This window comes from Ipomoea nil, unplaced genomic scaffold, assembly GCF_001879475.1.
Source record: "Ipomoea nil cultivar Tokyo-kokei standard unplaced genomic scaffold, Asagao_1.1 scaffold3384, whole genome shotgun sequence".
Lineage (NCBI taxonomy): Eukaryota > Viridiplantae > Streptophyta > Magnoliopsida > Solanales > Convolvulaceae > Ipomoea > Ipomoea nil.
The window spans coordinates 51378-63176 of NW_017619812.1; the positions used below are offsets into that span (position 1 = coordinate 51378).

The following is an 11799-nucleotide window of genomic DNA, read 5'->3' on the forward strand; positions in this document are numbered from 1 at the left end:
GAGGGTCTAAACTTGCTTCTCTTTACTAATATTGTGAAGAGTTCTACTACATGTACTCTCAAATCTTACTCTCTCAATTTTATTCTCTAATGTGCAGACATTGATAGACTATTTTTTTCATGTGGGTCCCTGTAAATATGTCTACATCAAAATTTTAAGTGTGAAAATAAAAGTTGGAAGTATAAAATAGGAGCATATATAGGATTTTCCTATTGTGGTCCTTGTTTTATCCAAAATTTTTGTAATTTGTTTTTTTTCCACCATTTGCCTTGCTTGGCCAAACAGCTTACCAAATGAGACAAGAAAGTCAACATTGGGGATTATCATGAAACAACTTAAATACATAAAGGTGCTACCCAAACTCCAAAATGGAATATAATGTAACTTTCTCCATCATCCTCTTGAATCCTCCAACCTAAAAAGGAGTGGCAAAGATGACTACGCTTTCTGAAGCCTACAAGGAACACCCTCTAAGCCTTCAACACATTATCCCTTTAGACTTTCAATCACTCCATAAAGTCCCTGATTCTCATCTCTGGCCTAAAATCACTGACCCCAAACAATATGCATCAATACCAACCGTTGATCTCTTGGCTCCAAATGTTGTGGAGCTTATAGGCCATGCTTGTGAGACATGGGGGATGTTTCATGTTGTTAACCATGGAGTTTCCTCCGCCCTTGTTGATGAGGTTGAGTCTCAAGCTTACCGGCTTTTCTCCCTCCCGGCGAGTCGCAAGATGAAGGCCTTGAGGTCGCCCGGCGGCGCCACCGGCTACGGCGCCGCAAGGATTTCACCTTTTTTCCCTAAGTTGATGTGGCATGAAGGGTTTACCATCATGGGCTCCCCAGCTGATCATGCCAGACAACTTTGGCCCCATGACCATCAACATTTCTGGTATGTTCCATGCATTTTCATGCACGTTCACAAACAGACAAATATTGGGGGTGTTTGGCAAAGTGATTAGATTAGTGGGTTTGACTAGTTGATAGCATTAAGTAATTATTGAAAAGTGTTTGTTAAATTAATTAATTACATGCAAAATGACTTTCTTAATTAAAATGCTGATCAAAAAGCTACTTTGAGCACCTTGGTTAATTTTAGCATTTTGAAGTAATAAATCGTTACAAAAAGCTAATTAATTAAACACTCATATTTATTGTTTAACCAAGTCAAACATCTAATAATGGTCAAAAAAGTTAAAAATTGACTGATAAGCTAACTATGTTACCAAACAGGGACTAGGACTATGTGGTCTAATGGTATTCGGGTTGGACTTCCATTTGGAAGATTATGAGTTCGAACCTCAGTGGAGGCGTTATTGGTTCTTTGTGTTTCAGTAGGTTGAAAAAGTATATGAACAGATACTACAATGTAATAGAACCAGTAGCTTTCAAAAAAAATGTTACCAAACAGGGCTATTGTTAACATCTAACCCTTTGTCAGTTAGGTTCACAAGAAGATGTTTATTAAGTATACGTTTCAAGTAGTAGTTATGGATTTTTCTTGTTGATCAAAAAAATATTGGTAGCTGGTTTTGCATCTCTGTCATACACATATAGGTATACCTATTAAAAAAAAAAATTACAATACGATACAACTTAGCTTTATCAAGGTGTATGTATATCTAAAAAAGGAATAAGACAAAACATGCAATAATATGATTTAGTATTGATCTTTTCCCTACATTTTTTAAAAAAATTTTGAGAATAGTATGATATATATCACGCATCAATCAATCATCATAAAAAGTTTTTGTAATATACTATTTTTGTCTCATTTAATTACCTGTTGAACTATTTTTAATAAATTTTGTCGGAAGCTAAGGTGGTGTCTATCCTCTCAACATAGGACTTTTCTTATCTTTTTTTATGAGAGGACAATGGAATTCCCTTGTATACTATACGTATGACATTTCAAATCTTCAAATAAAGTAATAATCTTTTACCTAATTAACTTTTGATCTTACCCCACTAATATCTAAACAAATATAAATTATTTGTTTAACTCCATGAATCAGAAAAGGTTTTAAAGTCGATTTTGTGAATACAGAAAAAATAAAGTAATTAATTAAAATATGGGACAAAGATGGTTAGATATGGCCGTCACTACAATTAAGTTGGGCAAACAATTTGTTTGATAACCTAAGATAGATTTCAAGTTCGACTCCATGTGATAACTTTTTATTAGTCTTTTTTATTTAAATTAGTCCGCTATAAACAAGTTAAATTAGGTTTCATCCAAAACGTACATTTGAATAATAACTGTAAACTTTTTCATAAATAAATAAATAAAAATATCGGTTAGATATTGATTTGGTTCAATAATTTCCTTATTTTGTCTTTTCTTTTGACGTTGGAATCTTATAGTTGAGTGTTGTGTTTTTGGTGAGATATAATTAATGTGGGAACTTATTGGTTAGCCACCTTTTGGAAGAAGTTAGCTAGGTGGATAAAAGGCTTGGACTTTAGTTTCAAATACATAGAGAGAGTTTTGGATTACGACGATGAAAGCAAAATATGTGAGGTCCACCAATTCAAGGTGCACAACTGCATAAATAGTTACCAAATCAATCACCATTTCCTTCTCTCAAAAGGTTGAATCCCAACCCTAAGGGCCCCCCACACCTGACCCGACAGAATATTTGAAATAATGTAAATCACGGTAACTCAATGACTCAACCTTAAGGGCCCCCTACACCCTGACCCGACAGAGTATTTGAGATGATGTAAATCATGGTGACTCAATGGCTTTGCAAGCAGGACTAAGTTTCAGTGCGCACAAGAGATCTATCATCTATCCACTTAGGGCATAATCCCCACCTTACTGTTGCTGATGTTCGAACCTTGATCTCTTTTCTCAAATACTATCTATTGAACCAGTAAGCTAAACCCGTGCGGGCTCAATAATCACCATTTCCTCAACATACAATTAATTAGGAGAGATTGGCAATAATTATTGTCTAATTATTGAGCTTGAGTTAATCACAAAATCAAGTGATTGTAAGTACCAACATGCACTTATGCACACAAATATTCTATTCAATAAGAGTATATATTTTTGTTACACTTATTAGGCATGTGAATTGTAACATGATATTGACGGACTAATATGATAAGATTGAAAATTTATGTACTAATTAAGACAATATATATTAATTGGTTAAAAAGAAAAGATAAAAGGGAAAACTATCCCCAAGGTATTGGTGTACTGGATGATAATAAATTAATTTACTTAAGACTTTCTCTTATATTGTTACTTCCATAGTTAATTTTGTTTATTATTGTTTTGCAGTGACACAATGGAGAATTATCAAAAGAAGATGAAAGCCCTAGCTTTCAAACTCTTCCTGCTAACCCTAAACTCCATCGGAGCTTCAGAGCAACACCTGAAATGGATCAACCCTTCTTCGTCTTCTCCGGCGGCCACCCAATCCGAAGGCGCTTTACAGCTCAACTCTTACCCACGCTGCCCAAACCCTACCCATGCAATCGGCTTAGTTCCCCACACCGACTCCCTCTTCCTAACAATCCTCCACCAGAGCGCCGCCACCGACGGCCTCCAAGTCTTCAAGCAAGGTCTCGGCTGGGCGCCGGTCGTCCCCGTCGCCGGCGGCCTGGTCGTCAACGTCGGCGACCTCCTCCACGTCCTCTCCAACGCCAGGTTCCCAACGGTCTACCATCGCGCCGTCGTGAACGAGTCGGTGCATAGGGTCTCCGTGGCGTATTTCTATGGACCGCCGGTTGATTCCGTGGTGGCTCCGGTGGTGCGGCGTGATGGCGACGGAGCTCCGGCGTATCGGACGGTGAGAGTGAAAGATTACCTGAGCATGAAGGCCATGCACCTCGACAAGGCGCTTTCTTTTATCAGACTTTGAAGAATATAATATTATATATATGATCACAAAAACTTGTGCACGGATCCATACCTTTTAAACGGGTTAGATATAATGTAATATTATTTATACTATAAATTGTAATATTATTCGGAAATAAAGTAGTATTATTCCTGATTAGTATTACATATATTTTTAAGTATAAATATTACATTTTCATACTGACTCGATTCGTCTTATGGATAAAGCTTTATGATACAGTCTCAAAGAAAAGTACTCTTATATGATATCTACTATATATATATATATACTATACTAATAAAAGCCCACCAGGACTATGTGGTCTAATGGTACTTGGGTTAGACTTTCATTTGAAAGGTTGTGAGTTCAAGCCTCAGTGGAGGCATTATTGGTACTACATTGTTAGATTTCCTAATTTATCCTTAATAAATATGATTGTCCGTTAACTTTTTCTTTAAATAAACAGAATAAGTTTTCTCTCCCTGATCGCCTAGGGTTCTCTCTATTTCCTTCCCTAATCACCTAGGGTTTTTTCCGAACATCTTTCTGCCTAAACAACCCGCCTAGGGTTTTCGACCAGCGACGCTAAACAACCGGAGACGACGAGAAGCAGGGGGCGATGACGTCTGCCAATACAGCAGCCATGGCAGGTCTGTCCGATAGGTGGGCGGACATGGTTTTAGAAGAAGAGGACGTCGGCGTTATGGCGCCGATGGACGACAATGCGGCAGCAACGGTGGCGGAGTCGTGGACTCTAGTAGGCCGGTTCTTGACGCAGCGATTCATTAAATTTGATTACATGCGGCAGGTTATGGCTTCGGCCTGGAAGCCGGTTAAAGGTGTACACATCACGGAACTCCAACCTAATCTCTTCCAGTTTATGTTTCACCACAAGTCGGATATTCGGAGAGTATTGGAAGAGGGGCCATGGTCGTTTGAAAATTGTACGTTGATCTGCAAGGAGTTGGTTGACGGCCAGTTACCGGGGGACGTGGTTCTTGACTCGGTTGATATATGGGTCCAGGTTTATGATCTGCCGATTGGATATAATACGATTCTGGTGCTTGAACAAACGGGGAATTTCTTGGGCAAGTTCCTCAAGTATGATGAAAGGCAGTTGAAGGGACCACTCAAAAGCTTCTACCGCGTTAGGGTTTCTATACCGGTAGATAAGCCCCTCAAAAGAAGGATGAAGCTTATTCGCCGGGACAAAACATGGGGATGGGTGAATTTCAAATATGAAAGACTGCATACCTTCTGTTTTTTCTGTGGTCTGTTAGGGCATTCGAACAAGTTCTGTTTGAAAGCAAGGGATTCGGTGTTGACACCGAGCAGTACCTGTATGGTGTATGGCTGCGTGCTGGTCAGCCGAGGGGCCCTCGACCAATTGGGGAACCTTGGTTGCTTACGTCTGATGAACCGGTACGGAAGGATGAGGGCATGAGGAAAGCGGCGGAACCTGCATGCATGGGTGAAGCCGTGGACCGGCAAGATGCCGATGAGGAGGGGGAGGTCACGGCTTTAGCTAAGCGCCGGCGCCAGGATGAGCGGAGTGGTGAGACGGGGGAACTAGCCTCCGGTATGGATGTTAACATGATTGACAGGTCAAAAAACTTGCAAATGGCGGGTTCTGGTTCCCAGACCCGCCCACAACAATGAGTACCTTAAGTTGGAACTGCCGTGGCTTGGGCAATCCACGGACAGTTCGCGAGATTGAGGACATGGTGTCCCGAAAGAAGCCAGATTTTATTTTTTTTATGGAGACTAAGGTGGCGCGAATACATGCTGAGCGTCTTCGTGTCAAGTTTGGTTATGAAGGTCTGTTTTATGTTGATAATGTGCGGTTGAGTGGTGGTCTAGCATTGTTATGGAAGAAGAATAATACGGCGAGACTTTTGGGTTATTCAAGGACCCATATTGATGTGGAGGTGAGTATTAGTGGCTTTCCAAATTGGAGAATGACTTGTTATTATGGCTATCCACAGCGATCAAGCCGGACAGAATCGTGGGATCTGCTTAAATGGTTGGCAACGCAATCTGAGTTACCATGGATTGTGATTGGCAACTTTAATGATCTTTTATATCAGTATGAGAATAAGGGGGGAAATCCGCATCCAAATAGCCTCCTACGCTGATTTGGGGAGACTATTGAGCATTGTGGGTTGTCTCAATTATCGATGAATGGCTACCAGTTTACGTGGGAAACTGGTAAGGGCACCCCGGACTGGATTGAGGAAAAACTGGATAAAGTATTGGCTACGGATCGATGGCGGGATATTGTTAATGGAGCCTCAGTGACCAATTTGTTAACAAGAAAATTGGATCACTCAGCAATCTTTATGGCTATCCGACATTACGGGGCCAGGAAAGGAGGAGGGAGGAGGTTTCGTTTTGAAATAGCATGGCTTTATGATGAGGGGTGCAGGGCAGTAGTGGCAGAATCATGTGAGGAAGGAAAGGGTGGTGGCACACAAAACTGCATTAAACATTGTGGGAATCGCCTGTCCCGATGGGGTGGAGACCGATATCATAAATTTGGGGAAAAAATACAGCTACTTCGTAAAGGGCAGGAGCGATTATGGGGATGTACTGATCCAACTTCCCTAGCTGAATATAATCGACTTGAGGTTTCCTTGTCTCGATTGGAGATCCAGGAGGACGTATACTGGAGGCAGAGGGCCAAGCAACACTGGCTCAAGGATGCTGATGCGAACACCAAATTTTATCACAGGTATGCCTCTCATCGAAAAAGAAAGAATATTTTGCATAGACTTATGAATGATAGTGGGGAGTGGGTGGAGGGAGATGGTATGACAGGTGTGGTGTTGGATTATTTCAAGAAAATCTTTGCGACAAATAATCCTATGAATGGTGATCTTATATTTGATAATGTAGCACCACGAATCACTCAGACACAAAACAAGTGGCTAATTCGGCCATTTAAGATGGATGAAGTTAAGTCTGCTCTTTTTTCAATGTTTCCTGATAAGGCACCGGACCCGGATGGAATGAATCCGGGGTTTTATCAGAATTTTTTGGATATTGTAGGTAGGGATGTCTCGAACTTTATTGTCAATTGTTTGAATATGTGCTCATTCCCCCCGGGACTCAATGACACTGATGTGGTGTTAATCCCAAAAAAAGATGCCCCTGAATTGGTTTCTGATCTTAGACCGATTGCGCTCAGTAATGTAATTTATAGAGTTATGGCTAAAATGATGACACAGAGAATGAAGCCCCTGATGAATGGTATTATATCCGAGTCACAAAGTGCCTTCATATCCGGTAGATTAATTACGGATAATATCTTGGTGGCCTCTGAGATAGGACATTATTTGAACAGGAAACAGTGTGGAGTGGTAGGTTGGAGTGCTCTAAAATTGGATATGACCAAAGCCTATGATCGTATGGAATGGCCTTTTCTGAGAGGTATGCTTGTGGCGCTGGGATTCCATGTGAAGTGGATTGATCTTATTATGATGTGTGTCTCTACAGTTTCATATAGCTTTTTGGTGAATGGAACACGTAGTGATGCAATTATGCCAACCAGAGGATTACGGCAAGGTGATCCGCTGTCTCCCTTTCTGTTTATTATTTGTGCAGAAGGCCTTTCATTATTACTACAGAAAGCACAAGATAGGGGCCTTATACATGGATGCAGGGTAGCGCGTGGTGCCCCCCTGTTTCACATCTTTTCTTTGCGGATGATAGTTTATTATTTTTTAAAGCGACTGTTCAGGAGGCTATTGAGATAAAGAATTGTCTATCACTATATGAGAAATTGTCTGGGCAAGTTGTCAATTTTCAGAAGTCTAGCATTTGTTTTAGCAGGAATACAGCTGATGAAGAAAGGGATAGTGTGGCGCAGGTGTTAGAAGTAACGCAGGCTCCTAACTTTGGGAAGTATCTTGGCTTGCCATCATTTATTGGGAGAAATAAGAAAGCAGCCTTTGCTTACATTGAAGATAAGATCCGGCAGAGAATAGGATCTTGGAGTAAGAAATTGTTATCACAAGCAGGTAAAGAGATCTTATTGAAAAGTGTGGCCCAGGCTATGCCTACTTTTTCAATGAGTGTATTTTTGTTACCAGTATCTGTCTGTGCTGCCATTGAGCGACTTATGAATCGGTATTGGTGGGGATCTGGGACTGATCAGAAGATACATTGGAAAGCTTGGGATAAGTTATGTCTCCCTAAGAAATATGGTGGACTGGGGTTTAAAGATCTTAGAGCTTTTAATGTGGCACTATTGGGTAAACATGCATGGAGATTGCTTACCAATACAGAATCGTTGGTCTCAAAATTTTATAAAGCCAGATACTACCCTAGATATTCATTTATGGAAGCGGACCTGGGAAATAATCCCAGTCATTGTTGGCGGAGTATTATGGCTGCAAAGAGCCTAATCTGTAGTGGTGTGAGAAGGCGGATTGGGAATGGAAATTCTACCTCTGTGTGGAAGCACCCTTGGTTACAAGATGGCGAGGATCTCATGATCCAAACAGAAATGTCACCCCAACTGGCTGATGCTAAAGTAGTCAACTTGATTGATCAGGGAACAGGAACATGGGACTATCATTTGCTTACTGATAGTTTTGAGCCTAATGATGTGGCAAGAATTGTAAAGATACCAGTCTCCCAGGAGTACGAGGACCTATGGTATTGGCATGGGGACCCCAATGGTTGCTATTCAGTTAAGAATGGGTACAGGCATATCGTTGGAAATCATGAGAATAATATGAATACGGGGTTTAATAAATGGCTCACTTTGTGGAAACAAAAAATACCACCCAAATGGAGAACTTTTTTATGGAAGGCCATAAGTGATATCCTCCCCACTACCACCAACTTGCGTATTAAAAGGGTGGATGTTAGTCCAGTGTGTGGTGTGGAAAATGAGGATGTTATGCATGCATTGGTTTTGTGTGATTATGCAAAAACCATTTGGGCACAATCTAACCTACCATTACCGAGCATTATGACAGATATTTTTTATGAATGGTTTGGTGAATTGTTGAATATTCTAGACTCTGATGGAATTCTCTACGCAGCTACAATACTATACTATCTATGGAGAGCCCGGAACGGAGCGGTATGGGATGCTTGTTTATCTCACCCAAGGAAAACGCTGGCTGCGGTCCATGTTGCTGTCAATACATGGCGCCAAATCCACTTAAATTCACCAAATGCCGCTGCCCCATCTACTGCTGTTGCCAACCAAGTCGCAGTACCCCCTACTGTCATGCGGCATCTATCACACCAACCTGGACTCCAGCGCCAACACAACAAATGTTACGTAGATGCAACCTACCACGGTGGTTCCGACATAGCTTCGGTAGGAGCGGTGCTTATGGGAGAGGACGGTCGTTTTATCTCAGCATTCGCCGCGCCATTACCACATTGTTACTCCCCACTAATGGCAGAGGCATACGCCTGCAAGGAGGCCCTATCCTGGTTACGTGATCGTGGAGTACAATCTGTTGAGCTCCTTACGGATTGTCAGACGCTACATAAATATTTGACACCACCATATCAATTAGCAAGATCGTATATTGGCTATGCTCTTGATGGATGCAGGAACCATATTACTACGTTTACATATTGTCATGTTCATTTTATTCCTAGATCGCAAAATTATTTAGCACATAGTTTAGCAGCTTCAGCTTTTCATTATGATACAGCTATGTATTGGGATGATATCCCACCCGATGCTATTTCAGCTTATCTATAAATACAACCCATTGGTTGACCTTCAAAAAAAAAAAATAAGAGAAATAATTTCATTAGTTATATTGTATTTATTTTTCTCCAATATAAAAATTCTTTACATTCAAATTCATCAATTGATTATATTCGCTACATTGTCCCTACAATGTCTTTAATAAAAAAAAATATATTCATTATCAATAAATTAATTAAGAGAAATAATTTTATTAGTTATATTGTCTTTATATTTCTCCAATGTAAAAATTCTTTACATTCAAATTCATCAATTGATTATTTTTTTATTTATTTTTTTTTTTTGAAAGTTACTGGCTCTATTACATTGTAGTATCTGTTCATATACTTTCTCAACCTACTGAAACACAAAAAAACCAATAACACCTCCACTAAGGCTCAAACTCATAATCTTCTAAATGGAAATCCAACCCGGGTACCATTAGACCACATAGTCCTGGTTCATCAATTGATTATATTCACTACATTGTCTATTATCTTTTTTTGTACACTATTTTTTAATTAAATATCAAAGTTATAATACAAAATAATGTTATATATTTATTTACCAAGTATTTTATTAATACCATGAAAATTTTTTAAAAATATAATAATAATAATAATAATAATAATAATAATAATAATAATAATAATAATAATAATAATAATAATAATAATAATAATAATAATAATAATAATAATAGTAATAATAATTGTTTTAAAAAAATAAAAAAATAAAATTAAGCCAATCATATTAACTACTTGAGGAATTTATTGACAAAAGGAGTATTTTTTTTTTTTGGACAAGGAGGGGGGTACCCCGAAAAAAGAGAGAGCTAACTGCTACTTCTTCTAGGCCAACTCGCCCGGAGACGGTCATGATCAACAAGATCTTCCAAGATGGGAGGGCACCGCTCAAGTTTGCGCCAGTGCACATTTAGATTCGCACCCATATTGGCAAGGGCATCGGCACAAACATTCTGCTCACGATAGATATTCCGTATGGAGGCTTTCCAGTTTTTGTTCATCCACATGTTTATATCTTCAACATAGCCGCTCATTGGTCCTCGTAACTCAGTGCCATTTGATATCCAGTTCGTCACCTGCTTAGCATCAAACTGAACTTCGATGTCTCTAATTCCATACTCCCTTCGATTTTGTAAACTTAGAATTGCCTATTTAAATACGAAAATTTAACATTCAATTATCTATGCATGAACAATTCCAATATAATCTTGCCTTTATATACTTTAAAGTACTTATTTAAAAAAAAAAAAAAAAAACATTAGGTATTATCCCAATTGCGCAATGCGCGTAAAAAACTAGTATAATATATGAACGTTGTGGACTTGTAGCTACAAATTAAAGAGTCATCGTAGTATTTGTAATGAATGTTTTTTGGCATTGTGATGAACATTACAATGGTACCAAATATAACACATATGCAATTAGCTAGGCCGCATTTACAATCTTGACAAATTTTGTACAATTTAGTTTTAATTTTGACAAATAAATAGCGATCAGTTTAAATATATTGACTTTTTATTTTCCTTCTATAAAAATTAACATGGTGAATTGCATAAAATTGGTGAATAAATTAAACAAGTTGCACAAAATTAAAGTTAAAAATTATTGTATATGTATATATGGACATTATTAGATGAATTATATTATTATAATACCTCATCCAGGTTATGAACAAGTGTTTTTAGATTTTGATGATACAAAACTATCTTAGAATGTAGACCCCTATTTTTCGTTTATTAGATAAGTCTCGTATAATATAGGCATGAGATGTTAAACCATGCACGAGACTAGTATAATAGGTCTACATGAAGATTCAAAGATAATCAAAAGATGTTTCCAGAGGAAAGAAGGATTGAAGCAAGTCTCGGATGGACTGCTTCTACAAAAGGAACCTTCACCTAAGAAGAAAGGACGAAAGATGAGGACAATCTTTCATCTTTTATTCCTAAGTGAACAAGTCAAGGACAGACTTGTAGAAAGACAACACTCATTAAAGGAAACAATGAATGTTGTCTATCACTCAGATGGGCAAATCATTTGGACAAAAAGTGTCCTAGGAATGATTTTCACTAAAGACAATGAACATTAAAAGACTTGTACCATCCTGTCAGAAATTAAGGACAAAAGCAATAATGATTTTGGCTCCAACGGCTATACAGTACAAGTGCATTAAATGCCTTTTGCCCACTGAGTAATACAC

General features: G+C 38.7%; 1 protein-coding gene across 1 annotated transcript; it reads left to right on the plus strand.

Annotated features, from left to right (window-relative positions):
- Positions 1 to 357: 357 nt before the first annotated feature.
- LOC109170939 (gibberellin 3-beta-dioxygenase 1-like) lies at positions 358 to 3941 on the plus strand. Its single transcript, XM_019320071.1, has 2 exons — positions 358 to 895; positions 3293 to 3941. The coding sequence occupies exons 1-2, from the start codon at positions 435 to 437 to the stop codon at positions 3873 to 3875; spliced, it is 1044 nt and encodes a 347-aa protein (XP_019175616.1). The 5' UTR covers positions 358 to 434; the 3' UTR covers positions 3876 to 3941.
- The last annotated feature ends 7858 nt before the right edge of the window (positions 3942 to 11799 follow it).